This window comes from Sarcophilus harrisii, chromosome 4 (genome assembly GCF_902635505.1).
Source record: "Sarcophilus harrisii chromosome 4, mSarHar1.11, whole genome shotgun sequence".
NCBI lineage: Eukaryota > Metazoa > Chordata > Mammalia > Dasyuromorphia > Dasyuridae > Sarcophilus > Sarcophilus harrisii.
In genome coordinates this window covers 354,369,434-354,383,650 of record NC_045429.1, presented here as the reverse complement: position 1 = coordinate 354,383,650, position 14,217 = coordinate 354,369,434, and the positions used below count along the sequence as shown (strand labels likewise).

General features: G+C 35.6%; 1 protein-coding gene across 14 annotated transcripts in view; it reads left to right on the top strand.

The window, feature by feature from the left end:
* ACACA (acetyl-CoA carboxylase alpha) overlaps positions 1-14,217 on the top strand; it is a 249,149-nt gene that overhangs the window by 126,946 nt on the left and 107,986 nt on the right. For 12 of the 14 annotated variants that reach the window (XM_031966554.1, XM_031966551.1, XM_031966547.1 and 9 more), the window contains 4 exons: positions 6,509-6,565; positions 6,838-6,882; positions 11,958-11,999; positions 13,310-13,525. In XM_031966554.1, coding sequence (XP_031822414.1) covers positions 6,509-6,565; positions 6,838-6,882; positions 11,958-11,999; positions 13,310-13,525 — 360 coding nt within the window. The remainder of the gene's footprint in view (positions 1-6,508; positions 6,566-6,837; positions 6,883-11,957; positions 12,000-13,309; positions 13,526-14,217) is intronic. The other 2 variants (XM_031966550.1, XM_031966549.1) reach the window with 1 other exon arrangement.

Genomic DNA, 14,217 nt, shown 5'->3' with positions numbered 1-14,217 from the left:
AAGGATCCTTGATGACCACCACACTAATTCCCTTCTTCATTTTTTAGATATTACAGATTTTACACATAAACTTAAATGACTTGCCTGTAGTTTCATGCAGTTGATCAATTATATGATCATTCATATAATGATCCCCTGGTTCAGGCTCTGTTTTTCTTCCTTTTTGATTATACATTTTTTCCTGGCATTGGTCAGTTTACAAATGTTCAATTGATACTAATGTACAGTTTTTTATTGGCTCTGTGACTTCATTGGTCAAAAGAATGTCTTGGTGAGTAAAATTCTTCCGAGGTTGGGGCATTTGTGATCCTGATAGTGTAGCCTGAGGCTCATCAGTTCAGAACTTTTGATTTGGCAGTAGGTAAGGTAGCCCCCTTCTTTGACAGAATGTGAAGTTTCTCATAGGGCATCTCTGCCACCAGCATGTATCCAAGGTGACATATGAACCCTTGCCTCCCTGATTTCAAGGTGAGCTCTTTGGTTTCTGTACCCTTTTACTTCTCTGTGCATATAGTTCCATATTATTTATATAGGGAATACAGTCAAATGAATTATTTTATTGTACCGAGCAACCATGATATGAAAGATGGAGTGATGATACAGAGGTCAGAGGGCTTGGGTTCAAATCCTACTTCTTTTGGTCACTGATCTTCGACAAACCAGTTGGCCACTCTAGGTTTCTGTTTTTCACTTGTAACATTGGGGGCTAGAGAGGAAAGGTTGGATTAGATAACCTTTAAAGAGCTTTGCAGATCTAAATCTATGATCTGATGATCCCATTTTTACATAGAGTAAATTATCATTCTCATTTTACACATGAAGATAATTAAAGCTCAATAGGTTCAGAATCTCTGCTACCATTATGGATGTTAGTAATAACTGGAGAAGCAGCACTATAATCTAGATCTTCTAATAGTTAGTTCAGTGAACCCATTTGTAACATACTAGAAAGAAAATACTGGGTTTAATACATTGATGAATCTATTTAAAAATTGAAAACAAAACAAATATTAGAATACATACAACATAGTACCTGTCTCCAAGGAAGTGTTAAGTGTATGAAGCAATTGCTAAATGAGTTATCATTGAGCAAGTGCTCTAAAATTCAGCAGAGGCCAGTACCATGTGTTATACTTTTTAATGCTTAATAAAGATTTACTTAATGATTGTTTCAGAGAAAAATGTTGACTGAGTCAAATATTTAAATGAGGTCTGTAATGTACCTTAGCTGTGCATATTTCATACCCCACAAATCTTTCATATTGTAGTAACGATTTTATTATTTATTATTGGTAAAGATTTATGTTTGAACTGATGGCATATTCACAATTAAAGCAGGAAGATCAAAGGGACTGGGGACCACCAGATAAGAAGAAAAATAAAGAAAAGCCTTTGAATTCTGGAATATAGTTCTTTAGAGGAGGTTCCCCTCTCCTTATTTCCTCACACAAAAGAAAACAAATCCCACAGAATCTCATTTGTGACTAAGGTGGCAGCAATGGAAAATTCACTTGAGAGAAGTAGCAGGCAAAAGGATCATTTCTCTGAGACTTAGGGTTTTATTATCTCAGAAGTTAAGAAAGTCCCATCTTGGAATTTGAGATAAGCATTATATCTGCTTGGTTCCATAATTACATCCCAAATCTACATTTTTTTAAAACTCCAACTCAGTTAATTGATACCACTAATTTTTGACACTTTGGGTATACATTGTGACACTAAAACATTGAGCTGTGTGGGTATAGCAGTACCTCATAGTCCTGCTCTCATTAAGAAATCACTATCACCTCCTATTTGGCAAGCAACGTCAAGTTTTTTATTAACTTGATCCTTATAATAACTCCATGCAATGGTCTTTCCCATTTATGGATGAAGAAACAAAGGTTTAGAATTAATATCTTAAGTACCTCCATATTCCTTGTATTAGTAGGCATTGTACAAGCATGGAGAAAACACAGATGCTGGGTCTGATCTTTTAATATAACTAATATAATATATTTACACCTGTTCAAACAAAAGCTTAGAAATCTTTGTATAGATTTTGTGGCTTGTGATTTATTCATTTTAAGAAACTCCTTCCAGTAAAACAGAGCAACATCTCTTGACTTAGTCCTAGAGCCTTGCTTGGGACATTGAGAAGTTACGAGATTTGAACTTGGGTCATTCTGAAAGGGACTGATTTTTCTCCAGTCAGTCAGCAAGCACTTATTAAGCCCTTAGTATTCCCCAAGTTCGATGTTAGGAGCTGAGAAAACAAGGAAAGTCAAGGAAAAATAGGAAAACCAGAAGAAAGTAGTCATAAAAAATCAGAGACGGTAGTCAAAAGTATTAAGGGCTAGTAAGTCAAAAAGGAAAAAAAAAAAAACAATTAAGTCATTTGTGCCTTTGGAGAGACCAGTTTCAGTTGATGATGATATGGAAAGCTAGAATGCAAAGTGAACAACAGACTCCCTGCAAACTCAAAAGATGACAAAAGATAGGAATCAGGGTTGTGGAAATATATGCTTACTCCTAATACAGTGTTGGGGAAGCTGTGAATTAACCCAACATGATGGAAAACAGTTTGGAATTATGCAAAAAAAAAAAATGACTAAAATGTCCACATTCTTTGATCCAGAGATCCTATTACTAAGCATCATATTTCTTGATAAGAAACCATTTTTGATCGTTTAGCAAGGAAAATCAGCAGCTTTTTTCTTTTGAGATATGGGGTAGAGGAGATAGGGCAAAGTAGGAGGACGGAAGAAGAGGGAACTTTTTAGACACAATCATTTTGGTGAAATATGAGGCAAGACTTATCCAAAAGGATAAGTGGAAAAGGTGTGGTTCGAATCTTGAGGACCGATGAGAAATTTTGGGATAACCACCGTGGAAAGAGGGGTAATAAAATAATTAGACATAAAAAGAATGTTTGCTTTGCTACAGTGAGATCCTACTTGAGATCAATTTGAGATGGAGAGTAGCGTAAAGCGGTATTGGACCCATTCAGTACAGTTCTATGATTTTCTCCATCTTCATTTACTATCAAAATTGGATGGTGGATTGCAATTGGCAGGATGTGATTTGTGAAAGATCAGAGATTTTAACTTTATTGAACTGATTCACCTAAGGGTCAGGCTAGAGGAGCAAGGACAATGTAATCCTTTCTGGACTGATGGCCTGAGCAAGAACTGAAGGCCATGGTGAGGACAAAGAACAGGGTTGGAGCATATAAAGAATAAATAAAAGTGGAATAATAATCAATGAGCACCATTAGATAAAGGAATTTTGGAGTTCATAAGCTTAAAAGTTGAGACACATGGATGAGATCAAAGTCAAGGATATGATTTTTTCTTTGTAACTGAGGTACAGTGGAGAGGTAGTTTGAGTCCTATTTCACCTTCCTGCTAATCACTTTCATAGGTAGTATCTTTTAAAAAATTCTTATCACAAATTTGTAGCATTGAGAGAGTGCAAGAATTATTCCCCCACTTTAACTGAACAATAAACCCTGGATGCAGACAACCGAAGTTCCTCTCAGAAGCTAGTAGCAGAGCATCCAGGTCTGATTTCTAAAGAATTCTGCCTTGGAGACAATAGAGACAATTTGAAGAGGACTGGGACTGGTTAGTATACCCAAAAACAGAACCATTCCTTCCAGCACGAATTAGAAATGGAATAATGTCTTCTAAAGTTGTGCTTGTCCGAGCTTATTTGATACTTCCTCCCTTGCTCTCTCTTTAATAAAAAAGAAAAGAAAAAAAAACATAAAAAAACTGGAATGAAAACTAGTTTTGTTTTTCATTTGCATGATCATGCTCTAGGCACTTTAGGGGAAAAAGTTTTTTTTAAAAATGCACACACATTAAACTATCAAATAGGTTGATCCAAATTGTCCAAATAATCTTCTAGTCCCAGCATGTCTTTTTTTTCCTCTCATAGAAATTAGGATCATATATTTGTAAATGACTTGTGGAGGAGATTGAAGCAGTCAGTGTAAATGGAGTTTCTCCAGGTGCTGACGCCTAATCGCTGGGTAATAGCTGTGGACTTGCTGTGAGACCCACATTATTACAATGTAATCAGAGTCCTGTTGCTCTGCTGTTATTGTCAGCCACTTGTGGAATTTTAAAAGCAATAACAATTTTGATTTTAAATCACGGTGTTATTAAAGTTATTTTCTTTGCTTGCCATGAACATAGCTGCTGATGCCTGTATTTGAAGGGTTTAGCCTTAGCTGAGTGTTTTATTGGTGCTGGAAGGAATGGTTCTGTTTTTGGGTATACTAAGAAGCCAAGAGATCTTTCTCTTTCCTTATTTTTCTTCTTATCAGCAGTTCTCAATTATCCACACTAATAGTGCAGGCAGGTCACAAATAATCCAGAAAAATAAACCATCACTCATCTGTTTGGGGGAAGATATTATTCCATTTCTAATTCTCTCCTTTTTCAAAACCATTAAAATTATTTGTTTCTGAGCACACACCAGCTGACACAATGAGAGATAACCCAGAAACATGTCAGATTGTAGGGGAAAAGCTAGTTTAGATTTACTTTTTTAAAAAATTATTTGGTTTTATTATTATTATTAAATTATAATGGTTCATCGACATGTAGGCTGTTAGAAATTAGCTATGTGGACATATTTCTGTTTGTTAGAACTATAATAAATACAAGAGATGGCTCTCTGGGTGGAGAGGAGGAAAGGATATATTTAGAAATGAAGGTGATAGAAAAACCTTCATATTTTTTTAAAAGTTTAAAAATATTTGAAGGTATTTTATCCAAGGAAAATATTTCTATGATGAAAATCCATTATTTGCTTTTTACTATTTTTATTGTTTACTTTTCTTAAGCTATTCAATTGATAGCATCATCTTATTCCATATGCCACATGAGTTCTAAAAAGGTCTTCATTAAATTATCTCATTATTAGTCCCTATATCTTTTGAAATCAGTGAGCAGGATTACATCTTTATTTCACAAAAGGGGAGACTAAGGCTTGGGAGAAAAGACTTATATGAAGGGCCAGTGTGAAAAGGACTAACTTCTGCTGACTCAAGTGATAGTGAGATCTATGTATATCAGGGAGGGTGTTGGCCAAGATGACTTCTCATCTGTCTCATAACTCTTTAAGAATTTATGGTGATGAAAAGGAGTCGGGTACAAATATACTCAAGGTAATATTGGATTGGACAATAGTGGGTTTTTTTGTTTGTTTTTTACTATATAATGAAAACGTAGAGTAACAGACTCCAACTTGATGACATGAGGAAGTAACATGGAATATGGACAGAGTCCTGGACTTGGAGTCAGGCCAAATCTGTTGTTTACTTATTAGGGGAATGATCCTTAGAAAATCATTTCTCTTCTGTTTGCCTTAATTTCTACAACTGTAAAATGCAGATAATGGCACCTGCCTTCCAGATAAGTTGTGAGAATCAAATGAGATAATGTAAACATTTAGCACATAGTAGCTAGTGTCAATGTTTATTTTTCTCCCCACCTCATGTTCATGTGGTTTGTCTTTCAAGCCTCAGTTTCCTCATCTATAAAATGAAGGAGTTGGATTAGTCACTGAAATCACTTCCAAATCTCAATCCATGTTCTAGTAACCATTGTTTCTCTTTGTCAGTTATTGGTATTAGATAAAGTATGCCTGTAGTTTCAAACCACGATTTATATTGTATTTTTTATACAATAGAGTATTGAAAAGGGTACTATCTTTATCATTTGCTAACTACCTGTACAACCTTGAGTGAATCATTAGGCCTCTCTGGGCATCAGTTTCCTTGTCTGTATTTAAGGTGTTTAAAATAGATGTTCTCTAAGGTCCCTTCTAGCTCCAAATTTTACGTTTAGTTTATCTTTTGTTTTAACTTAGAAATAAGAAAAATTTGTAGAAAGTAGTTGACCAAATCCTTATTACATGTTCATTCTCATTTGCCACTATTTAAGCAATCTGATGGCATGGGCCACCTAGAATCCACAATACGAAATACATTCCAGTGGCTGTGCTTTTAGTTCTCTTTACATGTCCTTTTCTTCCTAGGATCTGATTTGTTTTGAGCTTCGGGTTCATGCAATCTCCATGTGTTTAATAAATTCCCACCAGCGTGACCTTTGTGGGCAGAAGTCATGTTAAGGTCTGCCTTTGATGTGTATCAATCTTGAAAGAACTCCTTGGCCTCATACTACCCTTGCCATCTCTATTAGGTTTGCTTTCATTATCATCCTGAAAAATCAGGGTCCAATTCCTATCTGCTACTAACTAGCTGGGTGTTACCCTGAGCAAATCATTTAGTTTCTCTGGACAGCAAAGTCAGTTCCTTTAATAGTGCTGAGGGGCAGGTTGAGATAGATTTCTTGTTTATAGGTTTCAAGGTAGTGACTTGGGATGACTTCTAATGTTTTTAGTTCTCACAAAGGCTATCTAACCTGTGTGAAATTGGAGTTGGAAAGAATGGAGAAAGTGTGGTTTAGTCAGAAATCAGAAGTTTCATTTTCTCTTTTATGTTGTTTATTCACAGAAAGCTGCTCTTGTTGAACATGGGATCCGGCGGCTTACATTCCTGGTTGCACAAAAGGTATTGATATGTATCTTGTACCTTCCTTAATCCTTTCATGCAGCTGCTGATGAATCTGCTATCTTATTTTTTTTTTAATTAAAAATCAGTCTTTTAATAGTGGGGTGTAAAAATTTAATTCTAGATGTCATTGGGGTTATTCTTGTTTTTCAGTAAATTTAAGGAGAAATTGTTAGCTTAATTTATTTCTTACTCTTAATTTGTCTAAAATTTTGTTACTAATTGCTAGCTTCTGCTTTTTTCGTCTTTCCTTTCTTTGTTTCATTTGTAAGGATTTCAGAAAACAGGTCAACTATGAGGTGGATCAACGATTTCATGTAAGTAAAAGGCATAATAACAAAGAACTTCCGTATTTTGTTCCACGTACCACTAATTTTTTTTTTTTAAACAAAAGTAGTAAATAATATCTCTTGACAGATTATTTCATTTCTAAATATGCTCAGAGGAGCTAAAGTGAACTTTTTCTTCTCTATGTAAAAATAATTATGATAACATTTTAAACTTTTTGGTAGCTTTCATCAAAATCGTTTTTTAAGGCATTTCATATTCAGACATCTAAATTGTCATTTAGATATAATAAAGAATAAACAAATCCTTTTGGGTAAGTTGTCCCATATTTATACAGTGCTTAAGAATCTATAGTTTGAACTTTGAGGTCATGCTTTCTAGCTGTTGCTTTTCATTCTCTTCTAGTTTATTAATGATATGTTCTATTTCCAAAAGGAACATACATTCTAAAGATGAACATGTAACTTTTGTCCTGATGTTTTGAGGTATTAGAAGCCTAAAAAGGGAGCCCAAATTGTTTTTTTCCTTTATTGTATTAAGTATAACAGCAGTAGTAGCAAAAAAAAAAAAAAGGATTTAAAAATTCTTTATGAGACTTATGCATTCATCATGACAAGAGAATGTTTGGGGCAGACATGATAACACTTGAGATGGTGCTATATAGAGACCCTGTGTGATAAGACAAAAAATTTAGCTCGTCTCAGCATTTCTATACTTGACTTAAATTTGGATAATTTGTCATTGAGTTGAAAATTGCATTAAAATTAAAAAAAAATTAATAATGTGACTAAAATACCTGTGCCATCAGGAGGTCTTAATATGCCCAAGCAGAATTCATAGTTGTTTGGATCGATTTTTCTCCAATATAATTTCTTATAATTATGTGAACAGTTGGGGCAGAGTGAGCAAAGCATTGTTTTAACTGAAGTACCTGTGTACTATTGCCTTTATTGCCCTTTAGCTTATGGGAACTCTAGTGCTTGGTGTGTTTTGCTTTTCACAGTCAACCTTGTTAGCTTTGCTCCAAACAGTAACAAGATAATCTATCTTGAAAGCTAAAGAGGCTACAGTTTTTTTGAAATGCTTAGGAAGTGTTGTGGACTGTACAACTCCCCTCTATTATTGATGGCCAAGAAACCAAGCAGAGTTCAGATATGTATCAATCAATAACTTTAGATAGGAAACGAGAGTCAGTGGAGAAGTATGAGGGGCTTAAGAGAGAACCCCGGGTCTTTAGGAAGAAAAATCAGAAGCTTAGAGAATAAAATTGATACTTGAGGATGGAATATCAGAGTCTATGAATAAATATTGTGGTTGGAGATGCTGATCAGGAAGCTAGGAGAAAATCCTGAATACGAGAGGCATACAAAAGCAAGGCCCTGGATTTGTTAAGAAAGATCATTGGACTGGCTTCATATAAAGGGTAACAGAACTTGTGCTTCCAGGGCTCCTGACAGATTGAGATCTATCACAGATATATGTTTGTAATGAATTCCTGTTTTAAAGAGAATTTTTGAATTGTGATCTTTTTAAGAAACCAAAAAATTTTCCTGTTTTTATTCCAATAGTTTAGGCTTGTCTCTGATCTCTGTAGTATACATAACTTAATGGTTTCATCATTACTATTAAAACAACATAGAAAAATTGAAAAGCAATGAGAGTTAGTGATATAATTGACTTTTTTTTTTAGCCTTAAAAGGTATACCTCCCTCCGTACCAAGCAAATAAATCTTCCAATCTTTCTGGAATGTGAGCAGGCTTTTAAAAGTTCTTTTTAATATTTTTATATATGTTGGTTGAGTATGAGATTGTGTTGGTAGAATCTGTGGTCTATGATGGTAGCTCCATAGGGAACTTGCATTTAAGATCATTTCCCAGATCTGATCCACATGGATATTACTTGGCATATCAGTGAAATTTTAAAATGTAAAGTGCCTGTATGTACTTTCTTGCTTGAGGGAGCAGAAGTTAGTGGAGTGATGTGGATTGGACTATTTCTTGCAGGTTGAATTATAAAAGCCGCGCATGTTTATATTTGGGGGCATCTCAGAAATGATTAGTGGTGGATGTGCAGTGGTGAAAGGGCACCCTTTTCTGATCTCTGGCCAGAATCAGTGATAATCTGGAGGCCTTGGAACACATAGACAAATCCTGGTCTACTGTTGCAGTGGTGCTCTGAGTGCCTCTACTGGTGGTGGCTCGCTATTCACTAAAGGATACTTGGTTTGTGTCATGTCATCTGATGTGTGCTTACCTCGTAGTTAGTGTAGTGTGAAAAGGATGGAGCTTTCTGGGTGTGTTAGAGATGAATCCTTTGATCGCCTCAGCTTCCTAGTAATCCACTGTGATATATTCAGCTTCCTCTCCTCTACAGTATGAAATCCTCACCTTATTGAATAGGAAGAGAACACCGCATGGGCAAGGAGAGGGAAGAAAGGTTGCCTTATCTCCTGGCATGTGTGGAGTGTAGACGTGCTTCGTTTTCATTCATCCTCTCTCTGTGCCACACTGCAGGATAAGAGAGAAGGAGAAAAGACTCTGCATGGAGCATTTGTTTTGTTAGCTATTCCATTCCTCAGGCAGCAAATCTGTCAACATTTTCAGACTTGGTTGTTCATGCACTGCAGTCCCCGGGGAGCTGTCTAGAAGGAGGGTCTGAGTTTGCCTTAGTGTCATGGTGTACTGACACCAGGAGAAATGTTAACCAGCAATAAGGAGACTTAGTATTTTGTCTCTCTGTTTGCATAAACACCCAGTTAAATCAAGCATTGCTAAAAAACTTGGGTTTCTAATATATACCAGATGTTGAGCTCTGATAGTTAGGAGTATAAAGGGAAATACATTATTGATTCTTCCTTCTCATAAAAATGGATTCAGGACTGGAGTACCACACAAGAGGTTCTATTTAAGGTTCTTAGTCCATGTGACTTCCTCATACTATTGGCATATGGACTTGTCAAACTGGGAGGTAGAGGCTGATCTCCTACTGGAACATCCATGTCTTTTTTATTTTTGTTAGTGATATTAAAGGTTTTTTCCCCGTATTTTTCCTAAAATTCCCTACAAAATCCATTAGATCTAACCCTGGTTAAATTCTGGTTTGGCATTTCTGATTCTGTTTAAAGTGTCTTTTCTTATCTCTTGCCCTGCATATAAGGTTTCATGAGCTTTTTAAAACTGCAGACAAGTTAAGATCAATTACTAAGCAATTCCCACTTTTGTAGTCTGATAGACATATTTTGATTTTGGAGGTACAGTATGGTATATTATCTGTGCTGGTCAATGTTAGTAGTTAATTGAAAATAGAAATTGGGTGGCAATTAATTTTGTTACCAAACCAACTGTTAGTTTATAGAAGATTTGGTTTGGGTTAGTTTTTGTTTTAATTACAGCCTATATAATTAGTTCACAGCATGTTGAGGTAAAAGAGAGTTGCACCACCAAGCTTCCAATTTCTTCATCTCATTAGGTTTTTAACACGATTATTAGTATCATAATCAGCTATGATGATTTCTGTTGTAGGTTTTCACATTCTCTGATTTGCAGGGTGTCTTGATTGGCTAATTTAGGCAAATTATTTTGATTGTCTTGATGATGGTTGGCTGATTAGAACACACAGCAGGGGTATAATTCCTCTTCCTAGGAAATGCTGTATTCTTTTAGATTTTTGGTACCAGAATACTCTTAGCATTCTCTTTTTGCACATTCATTTATGATATTTGCCCATAATCCTAGTAGAAGCATTTAAAGTAGTGATGGAATGAACATGGATAGTTAGGGAGAATTAGCAGCATAAAGAATGGGGGTAAGCAAGAAGAATCAAGAAAGACAATAGGATTGCTGAGATATCTATACTATATTCTCTGTGTGGTCTATGTATCTGTGGTCCCTTAAGTAATAGGCAGTCATTTTTTTCTATAGGATCCCAAATGGAAAAGTCCTTTCATTCTTAGAAAGATCTGCTGGAATCTCTTGTTTGGGGACTTCATTCATATGTTTAAAATTAGTTATGATTATGAAAAATTAAAACTCAGAATTTTTAAATGTTCTTTTATCCCTTTCTCTGTCCTTCCCTCCCTCCCTTTTTTCCTTCCTAAAAATGTTGATTCTGTCTCATCAGAAAGGGAGTCTTTTAGGTTCCAGGGAACAGATAGATTTTTCCCTCTACTTTTAGTTTCCGATCTTACTGAGAAATGTGCATGTGACTTTTCTTAGTCATTTTGGTTTGTACTGACAATTAGTTGATTATTTTTTGCTCATAATGAAGAAGTCTAATGGAACCTCCTATAGAGGAAAATAGTAATGACCCTGATTTCTGCACTGCCAGTAGAGTTTCCCATCCAAGAAACGGGTATTTCGTGTTAATAAGTTAAATTTCAGAAACTAATGAACTCCACTAATTGAATTCATCTTTGCTAATTAATAAGGATCTAGTAAATTGGGTTGCTTTTTTGTGTAATGTCCTTCAGAGAGTTGTAAGACCTCATGATAACAAGTTCATTGGTCTCATCCTGGCCTTTCCAATAAAGTTAGTAGTAGTTCCTTGAAGTAGCTGCCTTGCAGTTTCCTTTTGCATTGACATTTTATGGCATTGGCTCTTCAAATTACAGATTTGATAATGAGGGTAGAAAGAGCCAGGGTTTTGATACACTATGCTGGCTGGCTAGGTGGTTTTTGTTTTAAGAGCTGTTTAAGGAGAAACTTGGGAAATTAGTTGAGTAGCTACTGTTGTAATAGTTATAGCCCAGGTATGTACACGCTGGTGCCATTTGCCCAGGTGTGCTGAGGGCAGTCCCTAGGGAACTTTTGTTGTAGAAGAGTAGAAAAATCACAGCATTCTTCTATGACACTGTCAGTTCAGAGTTTTGTTAGTGTTTGAGGTTAACTCCCTGGGCCACAATGATGAAGAGTTGGATTGTTGTTAGGTCCCAGGTTGCCAAATTGCCCCAAGTATTCTTCATATTTTTCCTAGGCTAAGAGCAGTTGGAAACTCTGTGACTTGCAGGTATTTGAAAGTCAGTGTGTACCTTCATTTTTACTGTGTATCTGGCCCAATGAAGGCATATTTGTGAAAGACTGAAATTTTTTTTCTCTTTAAATACAGAGAGAGTTTCCTAAATTTTTCACATTCCGAGCAAGGGATAAGGTAAGAACCATGGCTTTTTCCATACTATTTATTTTACTCCTGTCCTCTTTTTCTTTAACCAAGGGATAATTTTATCATCTAATGGTATATACAGGAAGAAGTGGGGGCAGTGCTTCCTTACTCCCTCTTATTGATTTTGTGTTTCCCTGTGTCTGATATGGTCAGTGGACCTGCAACAGGTCCCTTCTTTAAGAGAATATTTGATTTCAGAAACTAGAAGAAAGCCTTGCACTGTCATAAAAGGAAAGTTAATCCCAAGATCTATTTTTTTTTTGAAGTGGTTATCATGATAAGAAATTAGAAGGTCCTTACACTTAAAAGAAATTGCTCCTTTTATTTACACTTAAAGGAATTGCTTCTTTTATATGGAAAAAAACCTCACATATATTCAGCTCCCCATTATTTGTGTGTGCATGTACACACACAATTAATTTTTAAAAAATTCCATTTTGAGGCAGAAATCATCATTCTGTTCTTGCTTCTTCCACCTAGCAATTGAGCTATATCTTCTCATGTTTTGGATTTTTTGGTACCACTGGGCTTCTGTCAATATAGGTAATTAATGTATTATTGTGTATGTACTATATACTCAACACTTTTAATCATGAAAAGATTCAAAAGAATTAGAAGACTAGTCTTCTCCCCCAAAGTGCTTTCATTTAATCTTGAAAAACTATGCAGTTCACCAGATATTTAATGTTGGCTGATATATAAGATATTTTACTAGGTGATAAGTATATGAAGATGAAGTCAGATGTGCCTGCTTATAAAACTGATAGGAGAGAGACCATGTACATAAATGGCCATAATACATAAGACTTTAATAATTGCCAATGGAAGTACATACTGAATGCCATAAGAAATTTGAGGAAGAAGAGCTCACTTATAGTTAGGGAATCGAGAAAGGCTTCATGAACATACAGATAGAACGCAAGTATAGAATGACAGAGCTGGCATGATTGTCAGTGCGTTATCAAATGTTGTAGTAGTTCAGGGAGTCTTTTTCTCTCTCCTTTGAAAATGGGTGGTGTCTTAAGTATTAATTTTCTTGGATACTAATGAAAGTCTGTCTATTAAATGATGAGATACTTTGATTTATCTGTCTCTATTTAAACTCATTAATAGCTTTGTATTTTTCATGTTGGTAAATACTATCTTTAGAATAACATGTTTATTATTCCTGTTTTTTGGTGTAAATTTATCTTCCTCAACAACCCCTGCTCTTTGTCCCATCATAATCACCAGTTCTCTAGTAGGTCTTTGCTTGGATTTCTTTGTAAGTGATGTTTTCTTTTCATTTCTGAGTTCAGTTTGAAGAAGATCGCATCTATCGTCACTTGGAACCTGCCCTGGCTTTCCAACTAGAGCTGAACCGAATGAGGAATTTTGACCTCACTGCTATTCCATGTGCCAATCATAAGATGCATTTATATCTTGGGGCAGCCAAAGTGGAAGTGGGTACTGAAGTGACAGACTACAGATTTTTTGTAAGAGCAATCATCAGGCATTCAGATTTGGTCACCAAGGTGAGTGTTGTGCTTTGGTGGCAGGTAATTTCCAAGGTATCCTGGATAAACAAATGTGGTCTGGGAATTCATAGGAATTGTGAATAAAATAATCATGCAATCAATGAACAAATCCTTTTCCAAAGCTATGATAGTGTTGATATAATCACATTTCCACAGCAAGAACTGGAATGGGTTAGTAGTTTTGTATGAGTGATGGCTGGGCAGAGATGGTTGGGGTAAAGAAAAACAATCCTGGTGTAGGAGTTTGGAGTTAGACATCTCATTCTCGGCATAGTCTTTGACACCTAGAATGTCAAGGAATAGAAGTGACTAGAAGAAGCCATGTGTTTTTGCATGGATTATGAAAACATGCCATAAGTACAGCAAAAGGTTTAGTTAGAGCCTATGAAAGGCCTACTATGGAGGGGTCATCAAGGCCTCTGTGTTCTTTACAATGCTAATTTTCAAGACCATTTTCTTTGGAAATATTTGTATTTTTATTGATATCTTTTGTTTTTGTTTTTCTATTTTCCAATTAGTCCTTCATTCTTCCTCCTTCATCCCACTTTCATAGGAGTTATCCCCTATATTAAAAAAAAAGACTAAAAGGGGGGGGGGGGGAGTAGTTTAGTAAAACCAACCCAATCATTGAAAATGTTTCACATTAAATTCAGAGCTCCATAGCCATAACCCCTCATCTCTGTAGAAAA